The 22,689-nt window shown below is 63.7% G+C and overlaps 1 protein-coding gene across 1 annotated transcript in view; it reads left to right on the top strand.

Annotated features, from left to right (window-relative positions):
• The window catches only part of LOC121167190 (collagen alpha-1(XVIII) chain-like), a 35,647-nt gene extending 14,010 nt beyond the window's left edge, over positions 1 to 21,637 (top strand). The window contains exons 6-44 of the mRNA XM_040996580.1: positions 79 to 138; positions 178 to 197; positions 399 to 505; positions 4,058 to 4,134; positions 4,520 to 4,687; positions 4,933 to 4,959; positions 5,640 to 5,702; positions 5,778 to 5,864; positions 5,976 to 6,029; positions 6,135 to 6,293; positions 7,198 to 7,260; positions 7,468 to 7,494; positions 8,558 to 8,698; positions 8,910 to 8,972; positions 10,137 to 10,163; positions 10,487 to 10,522; positions 10,860 to 10,931; positions 11,076 to 11,111; positions 11,685 to 11,774; positions 12,150 to 12,179; positions 12,278 to 12,304; positions 12,634 to 12,696; positions 12,786 to 12,860; positions 13,456 to 13,482; positions 13,634 to 13,687; positions 13,838 to 13,912; positions 16,870 to 16,938; positions 17,296 to 17,338; positions 17,625 to 17,687; positions 18,237 to 18,280; positions 18,432 to 18,563; positions 18,789 to 18,933; positions 19,017 to 19,094; positions 19,196 to 19,338; positions 19,792 to 19,824; positions 20,130 to 20,375; positions 20,657 to 20,854; positions 20,939 to 21,054; positions 21,427 to 21,637. Of these exons, the coding sequence (XP_040852514.1) occupies positions 79 to 138; positions 178 to 197; positions 399 to 505; positions 4,058 to 4,134; positions 4,520 to 4,687; positions 4,933 to 4,959; positions 5,640 to 5,702; positions 5,778 to 5,864; positions 5,976 to 6,029; positions 6,135 to 6,293; positions 7,198 to 7,260; positions 7,468 to 7,494; positions 8,558 to 8,698; positions 8,910 to 8,972; positions 10,137 to 10,163; positions 10,487 to 10,522; positions 10,860 to 10,931; positions 11,076 to 11,111; positions 11,685 to 11,774; positions 12,150 to 12,179; positions 12,278 to 12,304; positions 12,634 to 12,696; positions 12,786 to 12,860; positions 13,456 to 13,482; positions 13,634 to 13,687; positions 13,838 to 13,912; positions 16,870 to 16,938; positions 17,296 to 17,338; positions 17,625 to 17,687; positions 18,237 to 18,280; positions 18,432 to 18,563; positions 18,789 to 18,933; positions 19,017 to 19,094; positions 19,196 to 19,338; positions 19,792 to 19,824; positions 20,130 to 20,375; positions 20,657 to 20,854; positions 20,939 to 21,054; positions 21,427 to 21,637 (3,249 nt within the window). The remainder of the gene's footprint in view (positions 1 to 78; positions 139 to 177; positions 198 to 398; positions 506 to 4,057; positions 4,135 to 4,519; positions 4,688 to 4,932; positions 4,960 to 5,639; positions 5,703 to 5,777; positions 5,865 to 5,975; positions 6,030 to 6,134; positions 6,294 to 7,197; positions 7,261 to 7,467; positions 7,495 to 8,557; positions 8,699 to 8,909; positions 8,973 to 10,136; positions 10,164 to 10,486; positions 10,523 to 10,859; positions 10,932 to 11,075; positions 11,112 to 11,684; positions 11,775 to 12,149; positions 12,180 to 12,277; positions 12,305 to 12,633; positions 12,697 to 12,785; positions 12,861 to 13,455; positions 13,483 to 13,633; positions 13,688 to 13,837; positions 13,913 to 16,869; positions 16,939 to 17,295; positions 17,339 to 17,624; positions 17,688 to 18,236; positions 18,281 to 18,431; positions 18,564 to 18,788; positions 18,934 to 19,016; positions 19,095 to 19,195; positions 19,339 to 19,791; positions 19,825 to 20,129; positions 20,376 to 20,656; positions 20,855 to 20,938; positions 21,055 to 21,426) is intronic.
• Positions 21,638 to 22,689: the final 1,052 nt, after the last annotated feature.

The following is a 22,689-nucleotide window of genomic DNA, read 5'->3' as shown; positions in this document are numbered from 1 at the left end:
AGTGAGGTCACAGCCTGAGGGTGCTCGGACCCCACTGGGGCCAGGCTGTGCTCACCCTCCTTGCCTCTGACCCTCCAGGCCTCTGGGGACTTTGGCAGTGGACTTGAAGAGAATCGAGAGCTGCGCAGGGAGGACACAGTGAGTGGCTGCCCTCACCCCCAGCCGTGCCCACACCAGGCTCTCCTCCCATCCCTCCAGTGTCTCAGGCCTGCTCTCTGTGGTGCTCCCAGAACGGAGCCCGCGCTGGCCCTCAGCAGGCCTCGGGCCACAGAGCTGGGGGACTTCGCCAGCTGCCCAGGGAGACTACAGCTTGCAGCCCAGGCCACCCCACCCAAGGGGCCCTCTGCCAGATGAACCCTCATGCGCCTGCTCCTGCAGGGCACGTCCCGGAAGCCCAGCCCACCACAGCCACCACCGGTCACTTCTCCTCCCTTGGCTGAAGACAGCACCATAGAAGATTCCAGAACTGAAGAAACTGAGGCAACTACGGTGGCCACATTAGGAGGTAACACTCTTCTGTGTGTCCTCGCAGAATCTGGTATGTATGGGTGTGCACATGGCATGTAAGTATATAGCACCTGCCGTATGTGGTATGTGTGTGTGCTGGGCGTGAGCTCCATGTCTGCTCCGTGTGGTGTGCTGGGTGTGTGTCATGCGTGTGCTGGACATGAGCTCCGTGTGCTCCATGTGATATGCAGGTGTGTGCCACGTGTGTGCTGGGAGTGAGCTCCATGTCTGTGCTCCGTGTGATATGCAGGTGTGTGTCATGCGTGTGCTGGACATGAGCTCCGTGTGATCCATGTGATATGCAGGTGTGTGCCACGTGTGTGCTGGGAGTGAGCTCCATGTCTGCTCCGTGTGATATGCAGGTGTGTGCCACTTGTGTGCTGGGAGTGAGCTCTGTCTGCTCTGTGTGGTGTGCTGGGTGTGTGTGCCACGTGTGTGCTGGGAGTGAGCTCCATATCTGCTCCGTGTGATATGCAGGTGAGTGTCACGCGTGTGCTGGGAGTGAGCTCCATGTCTGTGCTCCGTGTGCTATGCAGGTGTGGTGTGTGTGTCACATGTGTGCTGGGAGTGAGCTCCATGTCTGCTCCATGCGGTGTGCACGTTTGTGGTGTATGTTATGTGTGTTGTGGGAATGAGCTTATGTCTGCTCCGTGTGGTTTGCACATGTGTGGTCTATGCGTGTTGTGTTTGTGGTGGCCTGGGTCTGCAGGGGTGAAGGTGGGGTGGCTGCTGACACAGTGCCCCCTCATGCCCCCGTCCCCCTGCACCTTCTGGATGGGGTGGGCCCCCACTCGCTCCAAGGGCCAGTGGGACCTGGGACTGCAGGCCGCCTCTGGGGAGGGGCTTTGCACAGGGACTGGGCAGCAGGCGGCTGGGGAGGGTGTGTGTGTGTGTGTGTGTGTGTGTCAGCTGTGTGCCGTGTGTGTCCCCTGGGGACTCTGTGTGAGGACTCCCTGGGTGCCATATGTGTGTGTCCACTACATGCCGTGTGTGCGGGTGCTCATGCACCTTGGTGCCATGTGTGTCCCCTCATGGAACCCTGACTTGGTATGGTGGCCGAGATAGGTCCGTCTTCCACTTGCCTCTTACTGGCACCCTTGTCCATGCTTCTGTGGCCTCCAGCGTGGCCAGGGTTGCGGGTGGCCGATTTCCCTGAAGAGCCAGTTTTGCGGGCCTGTCCCTTGCACAGAGCCTGGCTGCCCCCTGGTGGCCAAGGTGTGACTCACACATGGTGTGGCTGCAGGCACTGCTGCCTGATAGCCAAACCTGGGGGGACAGTGACCCCGGGACCAGAGGGCTCTGTGCTGCGTACAGGAACGGGGCGTGTTCAGGTCTCCAGAGGGGTGGACATAGCAAGGCCTCAAGGGAATTAGAGGGTAGAAGAGGAAATTACGGAGCCCAGAACCAGGGTACCCCTCGCAGGTCTCACTGTCCCAGGTCACACTGTCCCCAGGTCACCCCTCACAGGTCACACTGTCCCCAGGTCATCCTTGACAGGTCACACTGTCTCCCAGGACACTCCTTATAGGTCACACTGTCCCCAGGTCACCTGTCACAGGTCGCACTGTCCCCAGGCATAGCTCAGATTATCCCAGGTCACCCCTCAAATGTCACAGGTCATGTTGTCCCGGTACACCCCTCAGAAGTACAGGTCATAGGTCATACTCTCCCAGGTCGCCTCCCACAGGTCTCACTGCTGAAGGTGCAGTGGGTGTCCAAATGCCCTGAGACAGGTTGTCCCACTGCTCTCAGGTCCCTGGCCCAGACGTGGCTATGGGCAAAGCAGCAGAGGTCAGACGTCCACCACTCCTGTAGGCCAGCATCGGTCCACCTGTGGCCTTGGCCGTGGCCCCTGCTGTGGGGCGTCTGTGGCCAGGCCACACTCCAGGTAACAGGATGCAGCAATGGCGTGCTCAACGGAGACGTACTGAAGACAGTGATGGCGAACTTGTCCGTTTATACAGCCAGGCACCAGGTTGTGTCGGAGGATCCAGGGGAGCAAGCCTCAGGGCAGTAACAGCATTTCTGTTGGATATCAGCTTCCGTTACATCAGCCTAGCCAGGTGGTACAAACGTCACGTACTGTGCCAGGTGGCACTGTATAGCCAGCCCACCACAACTTGTGTAACCCACTTGCATCCTGGCGTTGTTTACTACAAAACCATCACAAGTTTATCACCAGATGGGCAGGGGTCAGGGTGGGCAGGGCAGGAGGGGACCAAGTTACTGGAAGAGGTTGAGTTGGAGGGAAGTGCCCAGAGCGTCTCGGGCTTCCTGCCAACTGTCTGGGTCCACAGGGATCTTGGGCGCTATCAGAACAGAAGGGGATCAAGGCATACGCCAAAACCAAGGGGGGAGTGTCTCGAGTCTAGACATCCACTCAAGCCAAAACCATGTTCCCACTGCCCGTGCGTAGGCCGAGTGAGCCGAGGCCCATCCTGCGCTCGCCCTGCACCGGCCTGTCCACGTGCGGCCTGTCCATGTGTGGGCCTGTCCACATGCGGGCTTGTCCACGTCAGGCCTGTCCACGTGCGGCCTGTCCACGTGTGGCCTGTCCACATGCGGGCTTGTCCACGTCAGGCCTGTCCACGTGCGGGCCTGTCCACGTGTGGCCTGTCCACGTGCGGCCTGTCCATGTGTGGGCCTGTCCACATGCGGGCTTGTCCACGTGTGGCCTGTCCACGTGCGGGCCTGTCCACGTGCGGCCTGTCCACATGCGGCCTGTCCACATGCGGGCTTGTCCACGTGTGGCCTGTCCACGTGTGGGCCTGTCCACATGCGGGCTTGTCCACGTCAGGCCTGTCCACGTGTGGGCCTCTTGCTGTGAGCTCTCACCACAGACAGAGGGGGAGGCCCTGATCCTACTGCTGGCGCTGGCCACTGACCACTCACCTCTTGGTCCATCAGAGGCAGAAGCCAGCACCACACAGCCCTGGTCACCTCTCACCCATCTGTGCTCCTGGAGAGAAGGCCCCAGGACGCCATGGGCCCAGCACAGGTGCCGGGGGTGTGGCCAGGTCATGCTCAGGGCAGAGCGCGGTCACCAGGGGGACCTCAGATTGCCAATGACCTCTAGCTTCCGGGACGTACCAGTGTTCGGGGAGAGGTGCCAATACGTGTGTATGTGTGATATGTTGTCAGCTGTGTGAACGAGAGGATGTGTGGTGTGTGTGATAGCACGTGTCTGCGTGTAAGTGGCGTGTCACGCATGGGTGTGTGGGATGTGAATGTGCTGAGTGAGGGAAGTGTGACATGCTGCCTGTGGTGGGCCTGGCGTGCACCACACTGTGACGTGGTGTGTGGTATACACCTTAGACGATGTGTTATATGTGGTGGTGTGTGGCGTGCACCAACCGTGAGACGTGGTGTGTGGCTGTCACCACCAGTTGTCACCTTTCCCCTCATCTGTCCTGAACAACAGCTGTGACTCCCCGACCCCAGGGCACCAGTAGGGTGTGTTGGGCACCAGGTGCAGCTGGGTTGGACAGCAGCGCCCGGGCAGGGCCTGCAGGACCCTTGGGCTAACAGCGACGCCCCTGCCTCTCCACAGCACACACACGTCCTGCCTCAGACCTGGTGTCCACGCGGGATGGGGGTGTCCGGAGCCCTGCAGGCCACCTGGAGAAGGTGAGGCCCCATCCGTGACACACAGGGAGCCGTAGTGTTTGTGCTCCACTCAGGGAAGCCCTAATGAGTCCCTTTGCTGTGTGCCCTGCCCACTTCTTTCCTGGCTCATGGCACTGTGGCCTGGTCACTGTGTGTCCACCGTCCTGGCCACTGTACACATTGTTGATGACATAGCCTGAGCAGGAATTCGGGGTACCCAGGGGCACACATGTGGACCTTCCCAGGTGTACAAAGGGGCACATGTGTGAACCATCCCAGAAGCACACAGGAGCACACAGGCGGGCCATCCCAGGTGTACAAAGGGGCACACGTGTGGGCCATCCCAGGTACACATAGGGGCACACATGTGGGTCTCTTCACCCTTGCCTTTTGTCCCCGTCTCCAGGGAGGCCTGAAGGGACAGAAGGGGGAGCCAGGAGCTCAGGGTCCGCCTGGCCCGGCTGGCCCTCAGGGTCCTGCAGGCCCAGCGGCCCGGAACTCTGATGGGCTGCCTGTCCCGGGGGCACAGGGGCCTCCTGGGCCACCAGGGCTGCCAGGGAAGGACGGCGAGCCGGTGAGTGCTTGTCTCCATGTCTGGAAGTTGGGGCTCTGTGAGGGGGATGGCATCGGGGTGGGGACCCAGAATGTGGCGGGAGCTGGTGGAGGCGGGGTGCACTACCTGGTGCAGCAGAGACCCTCACGAAGGTGCTGTCTGGGGGCTCTGCTGTGTAGGTGGGCCTGCTGGGCAGCTGCGTCCCCTGATGTGGTTCAGGGGCAAGGCTGACCACCATCACTGAAGCTGTTCTTGCACTTTTCCAGGGCGACCCCGGCGAAGACGGGAAGCCTGTAAGTTTGCTACTCGCGAGGTGTGCACAGGCCCTGGCTTTGCGCCCCAAGACGGCAGAGCATGCAGCTGCTTGGCAAAGGGGCTGAGGCAGGAGCTAGGGAGAATGACAGGGCATGTGGAGCCGGGCCGGGCAGGGATCGTGGGGGCAGGCGCACCTTGGAGGTGCCTCCCGGGCCGGGCTGGGAGCGTGGGGGGCAGGCGTGCTGGGCTGGGAGCGTGGGGGCAGGTGCGCCTTGGAGGTGCTCACCTGGAGAGCCCTCGTGTGACCACACATGGAGAGCCGGGCCCAGGGCAGTCCCATGTGAATCATCTCAGCCCCATTTCTGTCATGGGAAACTGAGAATCACTGTTGCCAAGCACCCCGCCCCCCCCCCCACATCACACACATCACCGTGCAACATACATGCACAGCACTACCCATGTGCTGTAAGGACATATCACATGTGTGTGCATCGTCGTGTATGTGTGAACACGGAACACACGTGTGCACGTGCAGCCCCTCATGTGTAGCGCACACACATTGACAGCCAGGTGCCGCTCTTTGTGGGGTCACTGGTGGGCACTGCTGATATGAGGGGTGGGTCACACGGTGGTCCTGGATCCTCTGGGAGGGGCCCCGCTCTGCCGGCCTGTGCCCGGGATGCATGGGACCCTCATGGGTCCTGCTCTTGTCTTCCAGGGTGAAGCCGGGCCACAAGGTTTCCCGGGGACTCCAGGAGACGTGGGCCCCAAGGGCGAAAAGGTGTGTGGTGTCTCCGTTGCTGCTGCCCCGGGGTGCCTTGTGCCCGCCGTGTGACAGCCTTGCCTTTTGTTCCAGGGGGACCCTGGGGTTGGGCCGAGGGGACCTCCAGGACCCCAAGGACCTCCAGGGCCACCAGGACCTCCATTCAGACACGACAGACTGGTAAGTCGCACCTTCGCCGCTCCTGCAGGAGCCAGGGGCACGCCGGGCAAGACAAGGGCAGGGCTGTGGACGCTGGCCGGCCAGGGCCTCAGGCCTCTGTCTTGCCCACAGACCTTCATCGACATGGAAGGATCTGGCTTTGGGGGTGACCTGGAGACGCTTCGGGTGAGTGCTGGGGTTGGGGGAAGACTCAGCCGATGTCCCCTGGCACCTGTGGAGCAGGTACCCACGGGGACGGGGATGAGGCCCTGTGTCTGTCTCCCTGTGCAGGGTCCTCGTGGCTTCCCCGGACCCCCTGGCCCTCCTGGCGTCCCAGGCCTGCCGGGCGAGCCAGGCCGCTTTGGTGTGAACAGCACTCACACCCCGGGCCCTGCAGGCCTCCCCGGAGTGCCTGGGCGAGAGGGGCCCCCTGGTGTCCCTGGCCCCCCGGTAAGTCGGTGCTCCCCTCACACTCACTGCCCTGTCTTGCCCTCCACCTCCCTCCACCCCTGTCGGGAGGGGCAGCCTGGGCCATGGCATGCTGACCAGCTGGAGAAACTGATCAACCTTTTTGGGGTCTCCAAGTGGCTCACTGATGACAGGAAGTCAGGGCCACCACAAGGGGTACCCAATGTCCCTGGGTTCCCGGTGCCAGCCCCAGTGCCAGGACTCTCCCTGCCATGTGTCTGTAAGCATGTGAGATGTGTACCCACGCCGGGGTTGCCCCTGCCAGGGGTCCTGCTGCACACACGTGTGCTCCAGCACAGCCAGCCTCAGTCCCTGGCCCCACACTCCTCCCAGGGTGGCCTTGATGGCCCTGCCATGGGTGCCTGCCCCGATACCCTCCCAGCAGTGTTTGACTAACAACTGAAAAACCAAAGAACAGAAGTGACCTAGGAAAAGAAGCTGGTGCCGTGTGCTGAGCGTGTCCCGTGTGCTAAGCGTGTCCCGTGTGCTGAGCCTGTCCCGTGTGCTGAGCGTGTCCCGTGTGCTGAGCGTGTCCCGTGTGCTGAGCGTGTCCCGTGTGCTGAGTGTGTCCCGTGTGCTGAGCCTGTCCCGTGTGCTAAGCGTGTCCTGTGTGCTAAGCGTGTCCCGCGTGCTGAGTCTGTCCCGTGTGCTGAGCCTGTCCCGTGTGCTAAGTGTGTCCCGTGTGCTGAGCCTGTCCCGTGTGCTAAGCGTGTTCTGTGTGCTGAGCCTGTCCAGTGTGCTAGGCTGTGTTCTGTGTGCTGAGCCGTGTTCTGGTTGCTATGGCTGGGTCTCCCATGGGCTGTCCCATGTCCCTGTGTGTCAGGCTCCTGAGGTGCCCATGAGTGACCATGTCCTGGGACCAACACTCTGCTTTCTTCCCACACAGGGACCCCAAGGTCCCCCAGGAAGGGAGGGGCAGCCAGGAGCGCCGGGACCAAAAGGCAACCTTGTGAGTGACCGCTGGGCGGGGAGGGGGTGGGGCTGGGAGCACCTCCTGGGGGTCCGTGCCCTCCAGAGAGGGGCAGTGTTAGCAGGAGGGACACCCGAGACAGCTGCACCTGTGGCTCTGGGGTGGGGGCTCCCTGTAGGGGGACGACAAGGGCTGCGGAGTTCATCCACTGGTTCTGACCTCACGTGATCTCTTCTTTCCCTTCAGGGCGATGTGGGCGCCCCAGGACCCAAGGTACACACTCCGGCCTCGCATCCTCGCGACACAGCTGTCTGCTGGGGAGACGTGTCCAGGCACTGTGTGGCAATGGGCAGCTAGCCCACAGCCCAGGGGCTGACCAAGGCCTCTGCTGGGGAAGAGGGCAGGGCTTATGTGGGTGGGGTGTAGGCTTGGGACAGACCCAGGGTGACACGCACGGAAGGAAGGGCGCCCTGCCTTGGCCACCAGGTTGCCCAGTGGGAGCTTGCACACCCAGGTACCTGCCCCTAACGGGCCTGCCCTCCCGGCTCATGGCCTGCTTGGAGACCTTCACCCAGCTTCTCCTGGGAAGGAGAGGGGCTTCCTAGAGACCAGGGCGGGCCCCTAACGACAGGCAGACCCCTCCCCAGTGGACAGCCCCCCATCCTGTCCAGGACATGGGACTGGATAGGCAGCAGCTAGAAACTTACCCACTACTGTAGGGGCAGGGAGGGGTGCAAAGGGAAGGAGGCATGGCTAAGGATTGGGGAGCTGGAAGAAAAGGTGGGGTGCCGGGGTTCCTAAAAGAGGGTTTAAGGTAAAAACATGAGCATGTGTGCACACAGGTACAGGTCAGCGAGCGTGCACAGGCCTGTGGCCGTGCGTCCTGAGCAGAGGGCTCCGCCGGGGGACTGGCCTGCACTGGGCCCCCTGCTCGCCTCCCAAGGCGCCGGGCTCCCTGCCTCTCACTCCCTGAGCGACCGCATGTCGTCCTTGTGGCCATGCTGTGCCCTGAGGTCCCTCAGAACCTGTGTGCACTCTGCCCCTAGCCCTGCGGTGGCCAGGACCTGTACCCTCCCCTGGCTGTCCTCAGCCTGTTCTTTCCTCTCTCCTCCCGGCCTCGCTCCTGGCAGCTGCCCACCCTTCCTCACCTGCTCCACCTGCTCCTGGCTCCCCGGGCCGGAGGTAACGGCCATGTGTGAGCATGCTGATGTGTTGCACGCTCTCCTCAACCACTTGCCCTCCTGAGCTCCAAGCTGGCTCGGCTCCGGGCTACCCAGTGTGCGTTCGCCAGGGGGCACGACCACTGGCTAGCAGTGCCCTCTTTCCTTCCCTGCAGGGCAGCAAGGGGGACCCCGGCCCCGTGGGTAGCCCAGGCGAGACTGGCTTCGTGGGAGCCCCAGGGCCTGCTGGACCTCAAGGACCCCCCGGACCCCCAGGGCCCCCTGGGCCTCCAGGACCAGGACTTGCGGCTGGATTTGTGAGTGTGTGACCCTGGGAAGCTGTCAGCTACCCCGTGCTCCCCTCCCTGCCCCAATCCTGATGTCTCCGGGGGGCAGGTCGCAGGTGCCAGCCCTGTTGGTGCTGTTCCTACACAGGACTCCACTCTCCAGCGAGGCCCAGCAACCACACATGGGGCCTCCCCCGTGGCACCTGCCCTGTGGCTCAGCAATCTTGTTTCTCTCTCCCAGGAAGACATGGAAGGCTCCGGGGTTCCCTTCTGGACAACAGCCGGAAACTCCGAGGGGCGGCAGGTACCTACAGCAGGGCCTGGGCAGTGGGGCGGGACGCCCCCTGTGAGTGTGGGGAGTCCCAGGACAGAAGCCACCTTTCCAGAATAGGGGTGCCATGTCAGCCAGGCTCAGACATCTGCCCTGGGGACCCCGTCATCACTTCATTCTGTGACTGTGGGTTTAAGAGCAGGAGACACATGATAGAATGCGTGTGGAAGGCGTTCCCTGTCTTACTGTTTTGTGTGCACAGTGACACGTCTGGGAATTCTGACACACATGTGGGAGAGAAATTGTCTTGGGTGAATGCTGACAGGTGTCAGGGAGACGCTCTGTTTGTCTTCCGGGCACGTGCGAGGCCCTTGTGTCTGGGTGGAGGCCTGGTGGCTGATAGCCATGGCCTTCGCGACGTGGCTCCCGCCTGGCCCTGCAGCAGCCTGGACGGACCCTGGTCATGGCCTGGATAGATCCTGGTCACAGCCTGGATGGACCCTGGTCACGACCTGGATGGATCCTGGCCACAGCCTGGACGGACCTTGGTCACGGGCTGGACGGACCCTGGTCACGGCCTGGATGGACCCTGGTCACGGCCTGGACGGGCCCTGGCCACGGCCACTCTGGCACGAAAGCAGATCTCTGTTTAATCAGTGTTTGTACACAGCAGATGGGGGCACCTCTGAGGCCCCCCTGAGGTCAGCCTGAGGGACATGTCAGGGACCACTGCCTCCTGAGGGAGCCCACACACATGGCCTTGAGCCCAGCATGCAGTTCCCCTAGGAGACTGGCCAGTGAAGGGTATGGGGGCAAGACGAATGAGAACTTAGGGCCTGAGCCTGCCAGGTGGACTCTGCCCCAGTGTAGCTTGGTACCATGCCTGTGGCAGCTGGCAGCCTGGTGGACAGAGGAGGAGGCCCCGGGGGTCCCAGCCACGCCGCCATGCGTGGTCCTGGCTGTTAGTTCCTTGAGGTGCTGGTGCTCCCTGTTTGGGTCGGCCTGGGCCAGCTTGTGCTAATGCCAAGGATGACAGAGAATGTCCTAGCGCGTGGCAGAGACCACACCCACTTGTACCCACTTGGTGGGTCTCCTGCCCGCCCCTGTGGGAATTGCAGCTCCAGGGAGGGCTCCTGGGGACATGGTGCCTTCCAGGGGGGCTGGCCACACTCACGTCTCATTCCTTTACCCTGGCAGGGACTGCCCGGAGCCCCAGGACTCAAGGTCAGTAAGGAAGCAGTCCCTGGCCCCTTATGACCCATGCCACCCCCAGACAGCTGATTGGACTGGGAGGACCACCCAGGCTCTGCAGCCACCCACATCCATGGCTCCCAGCCGTGTCCAGCCCCCGGGCTGCAGGTGCCCCCTGGGGCGTTGGGGGAAGCCCAGCTGTTAGGGAGCTGCTCCTGCGGCTGCCCGTCACCCAACTGGACCCTGTGCTCAGAGCTTGGGGCACCAGAGATGTATCCTAGCCGATGAGGGGGGACTGGCATGGGCAGTGCCCTGGGTAGCCACCCTGTACCCCTCAGAATCTCTATCCTACTTAGGGGGACCCTGGAGCAGATGGGAGACCAGGGCCCAAGGTAAGCTCCTTTGTAGCATTCTGGAGTCAAGGTGGGGGAGGGGAGGGTCCCTTAGCCCTGTAAGGGGGTGCAGCTGGTCAGGGGGTGCCCACGGCTCAGAGCCCACCTTGTCTCTCACAGTTGAAGACCCTGCCCATCCTTGCTGAGTCCCGTGCAGATCTCTGGGGCACACCCGGTCCCCCACCTGCCCCCTACCTCTTGTCCTTGCTTGCCCACAGCCTCCCCTCCAGTGCTCAGAGCCCCTGACCACCGGACACCGGGGCCGTGGGGTCATGTCCATGAGCACCGTGGCTGCCTCCTGGGCTCGTGTGGCTGATGCTACTTCCTGTCTTTTCAGGGAGAAGTCGGTGCAGATGGCGCCCCTGGCTTCCCAGGCCTCCCCGGGAGAGATGGCGCTTTGGGACCCCCGGTGAGTGGGTGCCAAGATGGCTGAGACCCCAAGGGGCTCCCCAGGGCTGACTCCTTCACCCCCACATCTTCCCTGTATCTGGGGTCTCCTGAGGGGAGGTTCCAGCTCCATTTCTGACAAACTAGTTCCCTCCTGTCTCTGCAGGGACCCAAGGGAGAAAAGGGAATCCAGGGAGAGAAAGTAAGTGGGGGCCTGGGGGGGTGGGGGGCCCTGGGGGAGACTGGGGGAAGTGGAGGGGCCTGGGGGGGTGGTTTGAGGGCCCTGGGAAGACTGGGGGGAGTGGGGGTGCCTGGGGTGGTGGGGGGCCCTGGGGAAGACTGGGGGGAGTGGAGGGGCCTGAGGTGTTAGAGGGCCCTGGGGGAGACTGGGGGGAGTGGAGGGGCCTGGGGGGGCGGTTTGAGGGCCCTGGGAAGACTGGGGGGAGTGGAGGGGCCTGGGGTGGTAGGGGGCCCTGGGGAAGACTGGGGGGAGTGGAGGGGCCTGAGGGAAACTGGGGGGACTGGGCGACCTGGGGGCCTGAGGGAGGTCTGGGCAGGCTGGGGGAGTTGGGGGGCCTGGGGCAGACTAGGGGTAGGGGGTGGGAGCAGTGCTGTCCACTCTATGCTCTCCTGCCAGCCATGTGGCCCCAGAGCTGGGCCCTGAGACCCCCAGTCAGCCGCAGGGCTCCAAGCTGGAATGCAGTGTGGCTGGGAAGGTCTCCAGAACCTGTGGGGTCCTGGCCAGAACTGGGCTGACAAGTGCTTTGTCTCGCAGGGAGACCCCGGGAAGGATGGGGTAGGGCAGCCGGGCCTGCCCGGGCCCCCTGGACCCCCCGGGCCTGTCGTCTACCTGTCGGAGCAGGATGTAAGGACGCTGCGGTGGGCACTGGCGGAGGGTGGGTGGTGACCCTCAACCACACGGCCCCGATGCCCACGCTCTTGGGGGTGGAATGGTCGGCCACGGCAGGATGTGTGACCTGCCGGCGGAGTTCCGCCTCCCACCCCTCCAGGCAGGCACAGAAGCCATAGGGTGGATGTGCAGCCGCCAGCCCCAGGGGCCTCTGTGTCACATCAGGCCCTGCTGCTCGTGCGCAGGGTGCGTGGAGGGCAGGCAGGCGGCAGAGTTGCGTGGGCGCCGCCAGGATGTGACTTGGCCCTGGCCTGGGGGCTTCCTGCAGCGGGACATGGGGCATCTTTAAATGTGACTATTTCTTCCTCCTTTCTGCCGGGCTGCCACCAGCGAACTGTGATGGGCCGGCCAGGACCTGAGGTGCGTGCCCCACCCCCGCCCGAGACCCCGGGTCTGGGCCTTCCAGCCACCCCAAGGGCACAGTGACGTGAACCCTCTTGTCTGTCCTCTCTCCACAGGGCCAGCCTGGCTTCGCAGGCCTTCCTGTAAGTAGGCCCACATGGGAGCTGCCCCTTGCCCCCCATCCCTGCACCGAGAGTTTGGGGAGCTGGGGAGGGCGTTCCTTCTGTCTTTGTGGGACCCATGTAGAGCTGAAGTGGCCCTAGGATAGGGGATGCCACTAGAAGCCCCTGCTGGCCCAGCCAGAGCCAGGTGGCCCCTGGGGTCTGCCCCAGGGCAGGGACTGGTCAGGGTTGTGGGTGAAGGACAGCCCTGTGCTCTGATTGGCCATGGCGTCAGCCGGGGTGGAGGAGAGGGTGTGCGGTCAGGGCCACAGATCAGACAGGCCCCCCACCCTTCCCTGACTCACTCACAGGGACCTGCTGGACCGAAGGGCGACCTGGGCTCCAAAGGCGAGCAGGGCCTGCCAGGACCCAAGGTGAGTGTGGCAGGGGCAGGCTCTCCCAGGAGGGCGCTGGTCCCTGCGAGGGGCCTCATGCGCTGGAACCCCTGTGCCTGCCATTCCAGGGTGAGAAGGGTGAGCCTGGCAGCATCTTCAGCCCCGACGGCAGAGCCCTGGCCCCCGCCCAGAAAGGAGCCAAGGTGAGGAGAGTGAGGGGCCGGGCCCGTGAGACCACAACAGTCAGGGGCCGGGCGCGTGAGGCGGTGAGGGAGCCAGGGGCTGGGCGCGTGAGGTGGTGCGGGAACCGGGGCCGGGCGCGTGAGGCGGTGAGGGAGCCAGGGGCCGGGCGCGTGAGGCGGTGAGGGAGCCAGGGGCCGGGCGCGTGAGGTGGTGAGGGAGCCAGGGGCTGGGTGCGTGAGGCGGTGAGGGAGCCAGGGGCTGGGTGCGTGAGGCGGTGAGGGAGCCAGGGGCTGGGTGCGTGAGGCCGCAGCCAGGGTCTAGGCCTTGTCCTCCCCCAGGGGGTGCTGGAAGCTTCTATAGCCAGGATCCAGATGGCCCCTCTCTGCCCACCTCTGACAGTCACACTCAGAGACTGGGTCCAGTGCCCACTCTGCCTGGCCCTCAGCTACCTGAAGGGGCCAGGTTGTTGCCTACATCCTTCCTCTCTTGGGGTCTGTACTCCATGTGCTGACCTGGACACAGACCCCAGCCTAGAACCTTCTCTGTGGCGCCCCTTATCCTCCACTGTTGGGAGATGGAGAGGGCGGGGCCTCATGCTCTGCTTGTTTCCTACAGGGCGAGCCTGGCTTCCGTGGACCCCCGGTGAGTAGGCCCCTCATGTCCTTTGGGCTAGGGCCACCCTGGTGGGCTAGCTGCAAGGGCTCTGCACTGCCCTGCAGCACATTGACCACCCTCGGGTGGTCCCCATTGTGGGGCCCCAGTGGCCACTGCTCACCCAGGCTCCTCCCTGCAGGGCCCGTACGGACGTCCTGGTCACAAGGGCGAGATTGGCTTCCCTGGACGGCCGGTGAGCTTGGGGGTGTGTGGGGGGCGGTCCAGCTGAGGGGACATTCCAGGCCTTTCCTGGGGGCGGAGGCCACGGGTCCTGCCCTTGTGCCCAAGTTTCTGCAGGGCAGGAGCCCAGGGAACCCACAGTCTATTGTGTGCCCTGCCCCAGGGACGCCCCGGGATGAACGGGCTGAAAGGAGAAAAGGGCGAGCCGGGAGACGTGAGCGTCGGGTTTGGAATGAGGGTGAGTGTCCGGCCGGGCAGAAGGCGGGCTCCTGCAGCTCCACCATGGGGGCTGACCGAGAAGCCCACGTGTGGCCATGCCAGGCAGTGTCCGTGTGTGTCCACACCCCCAGTGTGTGCGCCCTCTGTGAGTGCGTGTGTGTACACCCTCAGTGTCCGTGTGTGTACACCCTCAGAGCGCGTGTGTATACACCCTCAGTGTCCGAGTGTGTACATGCCTCAGTGTCCGTGTGTACATGCCTCAGTGTCCGTGTGTGTACACCCTCAGTGTCCGAGTGTTTACATGCCTCAGTGTCCGAGTGTGTACACCCTCAGTGTCCGAGTGTTTACATGCCTCAGTGTCCGTGTGTACACCCTCAGTGTCCATGTGTGTACATGCCTCAGTGTCCGTGTGTGTACACCCTCAGTGTCCGTGTGTGTACACCCTCAGTGTCCGTGTGTGTACACCCTCAGTGTCCGAGTGTGTTCATGCCTCAGTGTCCATGTGTGTACACCCTCAGTGTCCGTGTGTGTACACCCTCAGTGTCCGTGTGTGTACACCCTCAGTGTCCGAGTGTTTACATGCCTCAGTGTCCATGTGTGTGTGCACCCTCAGTGTCCGTGTGTGTACACCCTCAGTGTCCGTGTGTGTGCACCCTCAGTGTCCGTGTGTGTACATGCCTCAGTGTCCGAGTGTGTACACCCTCAGTGTCCGAGTGTTTACATGCCTCAGTGTCCGTGTGTGTACACCCTCAGTGTCCGTGTGTGTTCATGCCTCAGTGTCCGTGTGTGTACACCCTCAGTGTCCGAGTGTGTTCATGCCTCAGTGTCCGTGTGTGTACATGCCTCAGTGTCCGTGTGTGTACATGCCTCAGTGTCCGTGTGTGTGCACCCTCAGTGTCCGTGTGTGTGCACCCTCAGTGTCCGTGTGTGTACACCCTCAGTGTCCGTGTGTGTACACCCTCAGTGTCCGTGTGTACATGCCTCAGTGTCCGTGTGTGTACACCCTCAGTGTCCGTGTGTACACCCTCAGTGTCCGTGTGTACACCCTCAGTGTCCGTGTGTGTACATGCCTCAGTGTCCGTGTGTGTACATGCCTCAGTGTCCATGTGTGTACATGCCTCAGTGTCCGAGTGTGTACACCCTCAGTGTCCAAGTGTTTACATGCCTCAGTGTCCGTGTGTACACCCTCAGTGTCCATGTGTGTACATGCCTCAGTGCCCGTGTGTGTACACCCTCAGTGTCCGTGTGTGTGCACCCTCAGTGTCCGTGTGTGTACATGCCTCAGTGTCCGAGTGTGTACACCCTCAGTGTCCGAGTGTTTACATGCCTCAGTGTCCGTGTGTGTACACCCTCAGTGTCCGTGTGTGTTCATGCCTCAGTGTCCGTGTGTGTACACCCTCAGTGTCCGAGTGTGTTCATGCCTCAGTGTCCGTGTGTGTACATGCCTCAGTGTCCGTGTGTGTACATGCCTCAGTGTCCGTGTGTGTACATGCCTCAGTGTCCGTGTGTGTGCACCCTCAGTGTCCGTGTGTGTGCACCCTCAGTGTCCGTGTGTGTACACCCTCAGTGTCCGTGTGTGTACACCCTCAGTGTCCGTGTGTACATGCCTCAGTGTCCGTGTGTGTACACCCTCAGTGTCCGTGTGTACACCCTCAGTGTCCGTGTGTACACCCTCAGTGTCCGTGTGTGTACATGCCTCAGTGTCCGTGTGTGTACATGCCTCAGTGTCCATGTGTGTACATGCCTCAGTGTCCGAGTGTGTACACCCTCAGTGTCCAAGTGTTTACATGCCTCAGTGTCCGTGTGTACACCCTCAGTGTCCATGTGTGTACATGCCTCAGTGCCCGTGTGTGTACACCCTCAGTGTCCGTGTGTGTGCACACTCAGTGTCCGTGTGTGTACACCCTCAGTGTCCGAGTGTTTACATGCCTCAGTGTCCGTGTGTGTACACCCTCAGTGTCCGTGTGTGTACATGCCTCAGTGTCCGTGTGTGTACACCCTCAGTGTCCGTGTGTGTACACCCTCAGTGTCCGTGTGTGTACACCCTCAGTGTCCGTGTGTGTACACCCTCAGTGTCCGAGTGTGTACATGCCTCAATGTCCATGTGTGTGCACACTCAGTGTGTACATGCCTCAGTGTGTGCCCTCTGTGCACGTGTGTGGCTGCATACACAGTGTATGTACACCCACATGTACAGCTACACACGTGTAGGCACACACATAACCGCAGCCCACCAGGACCAGGGTATTTGAAGTGTTTCTCCTGCTGTGGCTCCCCTCACCCCGTGAGGTGGCTCTGCTCCCCTTGCCCCTCTGCTCCCCTCACCCCGTGAGGCGGCTCTGCTCCCCTTGCCCCTCTGCTCCCCTCACCCCTCTGCTCCCCTCACCCCGTGAGGCGGCTCTGCTCCCCTCGCCCCCCTGCTCCCCTCACCCCATGAGGCGGCTCTGCTCCCCTCGCCCCTCTGCTCCCCTCGCCCTGTGAGGCGGTGCTGCTCCCACCATGTGGTGTCATCTCACTGGCTGAGAGCTGGGCTCAGGGCAGGCCTCACTTAGGTATAAGGGCAGGTGCGATCGCCGTGCCCTCAGGAGCAGGCTCCTCTCTGGGGCCCCTGCCAGGCAGCTGCTGTTGCTGAGTGCCGGGACCGGCAGTGGTGCTGGCCAGTGGCTCCAGTCCTGACACCTCCAGTCCTGGCTTCGCACTGCCCATCCAGCTTGAGCTGGTCCTCAGGCGGGCGGCCATCCTTGAGCATGCTGCCAGCGCCGGAGGAACCCACACAGGCCAACGCCCTTTTGTAGTGGGGAGTTCCACGGCTGTCCAGGAACCCCCATCTGGGTGCTCAGGGACTACGTCCGCCTGCCATTTTCTGTCAAGGACCTTCGGCTCCATGGCTGAGTGATGCTTCCAGCCACGTGAGCCACCGGCCTGGGTCAGGCGCCTGCTGTGACCCTGCCTAAGCCCACTTCCCACCTCCCACAGGGACCGCCTGGCCCCCCAGGCCCCCCGGGACCGCCAGGCCCACCCGGGACGCCCGTCTATGACAGCAACGTGAGTCATCGTGTTCCCCTCCCCGTGCCATCTGTGGTCCTGGGGGAGGGGCTGTCGGGCAACTGCATGGGGCAGTGGCTGAGAACAGGGACCCTCAACAGCAGGGGCTGGGCAGGGCAGCTCTAGGGGCTGTGTCCTATTCACACGGAGTGCCTGGGCCCAGGGGGCAGGGCTGAGAGGGCATCGCCACGGGCCCAGTAAGGTGAGGCGGCCCTAGGGGCAGGTGACCAGGGCTCCTTACCCCAGTCCACATTCCCCACTCCTATGTCGGGTAAGGTAGAGGAGGGGTGCCAGTGCCCAGTGTGGGGGAAGGGTACCAGTGGGGCCTGTGTGTTAGCCCCATGCCTCTCCCGGCAGGTGTTCGCCGAGTCCAGCCACCCCGGGCCTCCAGGACTGCCAGGTGAGGGCTGCGGGCCTGGGTGCCCCACGGTGGGGACCAGGAGCCACAGACTCTACCGCATGTCTGCCCTGTGCTCGGGCCTCACCCTGGCCCTGTCTCCCAGCCACAGGATCCCCCCACCCCTGCCAGCTGCCTTCTCTTCCCTGGGCCACTGCTCCTACTGGCTCCGGCCCCTCGTCCATCCCTCGCTCTCCCTGGGCCAGTCCCACCCCATTACCCAGCACCCCTCGGGGTGAGAGGGCCCACGTCGACCACTCCATGAAGGGCACAGAGTCTCTCCCTGCAGGCCTCCAAGGACCCCCAGGACCCAAGGGTGACAAGGGAGAAGTAGGACCGCCTGGACCAGCAGGTGAGCCCTGGGTGTGACCCTTGACCTTCGTCTTCCCTGACCACATCCGGGTGGACACCTGGTCGGCCTCATAGCTGGACACAACCCAGCAGGCTGAGATGGGACAGCACCCTGTGCATTGTCCTCAATGTCCCTCCCACCCTCTGGGCTGGTCCCAGAGGGGTCGGCTGAACCCTCTGTCCTCATCTGGGCCCCAGGCACTGACCACGCTGAGGGGACATCTGAGCCCTGCAGGGTCGCAGCCACCGCCTCCCAGGGCAGCAGCAGCATAAACAATACAGCTGGTCCCTAAGGCTGCAGTGGGAGGGCAGTGGGCAGGGAGCAGGTGGATACATGGAAACAGCAGTGATGTGGTGGGGTCAGAGGCCACACCACCCGCGGTCCCCAAGAAAGTAGACATGGATGTGACCGGGGTGGGGGCAGGCACGACTTGAATGAAGGTGAGTGTCTTCTGTCCAGTGTGTGCCTAACCCTTTGAGGCCTTTCCCAAGTGGGTGGGCGGGAGCTCCATGGCGAGACCCCAGCCCCTGTCCCACTCTCCCTCTGCAGGGCAGTTCCCCTTTGACTTCATTCAACTGGAGGCCGAGATGAAGGTGCGTGACGTCATGGTCAGACCCAAGACGGGTGGAGAGAGGAGGGCAAGCAACCCAGGTCCCAGAAGTCCGTGGCGGGCAGCAGGCACCTGGCAGGTGCGTGGCACTGGGCAGCTGGACAGCCTTGTCAAACCAGTGTCTCCACCCCCAGGGCACGAAGGGCGACCGAGGCGCCCCGGGACAGAAAGGCGAGAGAGGCGAGCCTGGGGCCGGCGGCTTCTTTGGCTCCAGTGTGCCTGGTCCCCCGGGGCCCCCTGGCCCCCAGGGCTACCCCGGGATTCCGGTAAGATTGGTGCTGGCCAGCCTGAAGCCCGTGGGGCCGGCCCACAGATACCCCAAGCAAGGGCAGTCCTGCTCAGCCACCTGGGGTATACCTGGAGAGGGGTGGGGAGGTCTGAGTGGGGCTCTCCCAGGGTGCCAGCCCACACCTGTCAGGGACTTGGCAGGCATGCCAACCCCCTGCCTGGGCTCCTGCACCCCATGCAGCCTGCTTTGCCCTTGTTCTTAGGGTCCCAAGGGAGACAGCATCCGGGGCCCGCCAGGCCCCCCTGGGCCTCAGGGCCCCCCTGGCATCGGCTACGAGGGACGGCAAGGCCCTCCTGGCCCCCCCGGACCCCCTGGTCCCCCCTCCTTTCCTGGCCCTTACAGGCAAAGTAAGTTGCTGTGAGTGCCGGGGGGCCTCCCTACCCCCACACACCCGGGAATCCTGCTGGGCCTGACCATTTCTCTCCCACAGCTGTCAGCATTCCCGGCCCCCCTGGCCCGCCGGGACCCCCAGGACCCCCTGGAACTGGGGGTGCCTCCTCAGGGGTAAGTGTCTTGGGGCTGAAGGAGGGGATGGCCAGGGCCAGGCCTGAGAGTTGAGTGACAGGTCTGGGGCTTCCTTGCCTCAGGCAGTCCTGGGGCCCACACAAGGTTGTGCCCTGCAGGTGAGGGTGTGGGCCACCTACCAGACCCTGCTGGACAAGGTCCGCGAAGTGCCCGAGGGCTGGCTCCTCTTTGTGGCCGAGACGGAGGAGCTCTACGTCCGTGTGCGCAATGGGTTCCGGAAAGTTCTGGTGAGTGCCAGCAGCCTGGCAGGGGTGACACTGGGCTGTCAGAGAGCTGCGGCAGCGGTGGGGCTGTCACAGGTGTCCACTTCTGCCCTGCGAGGTGCCTGACTCCTAGGTGTCCCCGGCTCTAGCATGCAGAGGCCACTGTGGACAGCATCGGAGTCACTCGGGCGGGGCCTCATTCCAGGGGCACACCTGCTGCTTGACCCTGCACCCCCAGAGCAGCCCCGGGCTCCAGGTGGAGGTTCTGCACACCCTGCCAGCCTCCGTCAGTACCGGAGGCCTCCCTCCCTGGCCCCTGCACATTCCCACCAACCCCTTACCTGGCCAGGCCAGCATAGGGCTGTGTCTGAGAGCCAGGCGTGCGGCCGTGAGCTGCCAGGGTGGGAGCACTTGGGCAGGCAGCAGAAAGCCCTGGCCACTTGGAGCTCACCCAGTGACCCTGCCCTCTCCTTCCAGCTGGGGCCACGGACGCCACTTCCCCACGGGACGGTAAGGATGTCAGGGGCAAGGAGGGAGGAGGGGGGCAGCTGCCCCAGCCCTGGCCTGTTCTCCTTACTGGTTCCCACTGCACCCCTCCCCCCCCACACACACCCTCCTGTGGTTGATCTAGGAACAGGACGGGGCTGGGATCTGACCCTGAGAGTGGGCAGGGGCTCCTGGGACAGGCCCAGGTCACCCTAACCCCAGGAGTGGGTGCAGCTCCCTGCTTGCTGTCCGCCAAGCACTCCAGGGAGCCAGCAGGCTCAGGCGGAATGCCACTATGTCCATGGGCTCCCCGGCTGCTCCCTCCACAGGACAACGAGGTGGCCGCCCTACAGCCCCCAGTGGTGCAGCTGTATGAGGGCAACCCGCACCCCCGGCGGGAGCAGGTCCACTCCACAGTGCGGCCCTGGCGAGCTGACGACATCCTGGCCAACCCCCCATACCTGCCAGACCCCCGGCCCTACCCCGGAGCCCCTCGCCACGGCTCCTACACGCACCTACAGCCCGCCCGCCCCACGGCCTCACCTGAACACACCCACCAGGACTTCCGGCCGGTGGTGAGTTCCCACAGTGGACGCAGGTCGTCCCGGCCCCTCTGCCCTCTGGGCCATCAGGCCCAGGCAGAGGACAGTGAGCACATCTCAGGAGGGCAGCCAGGCCAGCTGGACCCAGCCTCTCACAGGGTGGGGTGTCAGGAGCACACACGGGGTCACCTCCTGGGCCCACAGCCCCCAGCCCACCCCTGCTGCCCCTGGGCTGGGGGTCTGTGCCCTGCTCACGGGGGCTGGGTGGGCTGTGTGCCCCAGCTGGGCTGTGACAGTGGCGCATTTCCTCCCAGCTCCACCTGGTGGCGCTCAACAGCCCCCTCTCGGGTGGCATGCGTGGCATCCGCGGGGCGGACTTCCAGTGCTTCCAGCAGGCGCGGGCAGTGGGGCTGGCCGGCACTTTCCGGGCCTTCCTGTCCTCGCGCCTGCAAGACCTGTACAGCATCGTGCGCCGCTCCGACCGCACGGGCCTGCCCATTGTCAACCTCAAGGTGTGTGGGGAGAATGGGGGCCAGCCAGCCCGGACTCCCCGTGCCCCGCCCCTATGGCCTGACCGCCCTGCTGTGTCCACACAGGACGAGGAGCTGTTCCCCAGCTGGGAGGCCCTGTTCTCGGGCACCCAGGGCCAGCTGAGGCCTGGGGCCCGTATCTTCTCCTTCGACGGCAGGGACGTCCTGCGACACCCAGCCTGGTAGGTGGTGTGGCCCAGAGCCCCCACGAGCTGGCCTGCTTGGCTGTGCCGTGCCCATCCCCAGGCCTGGACTGAGGGTCATGCGATGGGGGCAGCATGGGAGTGGGGCTGTGTGCACATCAGCTCTGATCCTCATGCTAGATGCTGGTGCTGCCCGCCCAGTCTCCAGCTTCCCACAGAGCGGAACAGATGCCTCCCCAGTGGGCTGGTGCTGCTCCAGGGGGCAGGTGTGGCCAGAACCCCAGCCAGGGATGACCACGGGGAGGGACCAGGCTGAGCCCCACCCTCTCACAGTCCCCACCACTCCCAACCTTGCCTGGCCTGGAGTTGGACTGCTGTGGGTGTGGCTGAAAACCAGCTGCCCCTCCACAGGCCCCAGAAGAGCGTGTGGCATGGTTCAGACCCCAGCGGGCGCAGGCTGACCGAGAGCTACTGCGAGACCTGGCGGACAGAGGCGGCAGGGGCCACGGGCCAGGCTTCCTCGCTGCTGGGCGGCCGGCTGCTGGAACAGACGGCGGCTGGCTGCCACAATGCCTACATCGTCCTGTGCATCGAGAACAGCTTCATGACCTCCTCCAAGTAGAGCCTGGGCGGCCTGGCCACTGGCAAGGGGACAGGCAGGGGGGTCCCCGCAGCCCGGGCCTCAGCCGGGGCTCGTCCCCGTGTGGCTCTCATACCGTGTAACCCTCAAGAAATTAAAGACGCCAAAGAGTGTATTTTTTAAAAACCTCCAGAGCGAGCCTGGTGTGAACTTCCCGCAGCTGCAGCCCTGGCTGGGGCAGGTCTCTAGGCTCAGTGTCCCTACAGCCACGCCCAGGACCAAGGTCGTATGTCCACATGGCACAGGCCACCCTGCCACGCAGACTCATACTGGAGCAGAGCTGACCCAGCCAAGGCCCTGGGAAACTGGCCGTTGGGTTGGCTGTCATGCTGGTCCCTGCCTGGGCTCCCCACAAGAGCCTGGCCCTGTGTACCCAGGTGCCTGGACTGTTCACGCTTGGGGCCGGTGTGAGGTGACCCTGTATAAACCTAACCTGGTCTGCACACTGCACTGTTTGAGAAGGGGGTGGGCATCCCCTAGGTGCCCCAGGCACCTGTCACGCCATCAAGACTCACGCAAGCTCTGCCCCTCACCCCAGACCCAGCACACAGGTGCTCACCACAGAAGGTGCCCACAGGCCCTGACCCCCTGGGGCCACACAGCCCAATGAGGGGAGGGGGCATGAGGGAATGGGAGTCCCAGGAAGGCCCTGCCCTAGTGGCTGGCAAGGGGGGTGTCCCAGGAAAAGGCATCCTAGACCCAAGGGGGCAGTGGGCTGGCATGGGCCTGGCCACAGTAGCTGTGACACAGGACCCCACATGTGGCAGCTTCCTCCTTGACCCAGGGACACTGGAGGGTCACAGTACAAGGGGCTTGGCCCACCCTGGATCCCCCACTGGGAGTGTGTTGAGTGTGGCACCTCCCCCTGCCAGGGCCACAGCTGGGCATGTACAGTCAGAGGGCAGCCAGTCCAGCCCCTTGGCAAAGGGCACGCCTCAGCCCAGGGAGGCCGGAGCAGCGCCCAGTCACTGGGAACGGGAAAAGGCTTGGGGCATGGGGTATGGGACCTGCCTCCTAACAGAGGAGTCCAGTGT

Source organism: Ochotona curzoniae, unplaced genomic scaffold (assembly GCF_017591425.1).
Source record: "Ochotona curzoniae isolate NIBS_2020 unplaced genomic scaffold, NIBS_Ocur_1.0 patch345, whole genome shotgun sequence".
NCBI lineage: Eukaryota > Metazoa > Chordata > Mammalia > Lagomorpha > Ochotonidae > Ochotona > Ochotona curzoniae.
The sequence above is the reverse complement of the archived record's forward strand: the minus strand, read 5'-3'. Positions and strand labels throughout refer to the sequence as shown.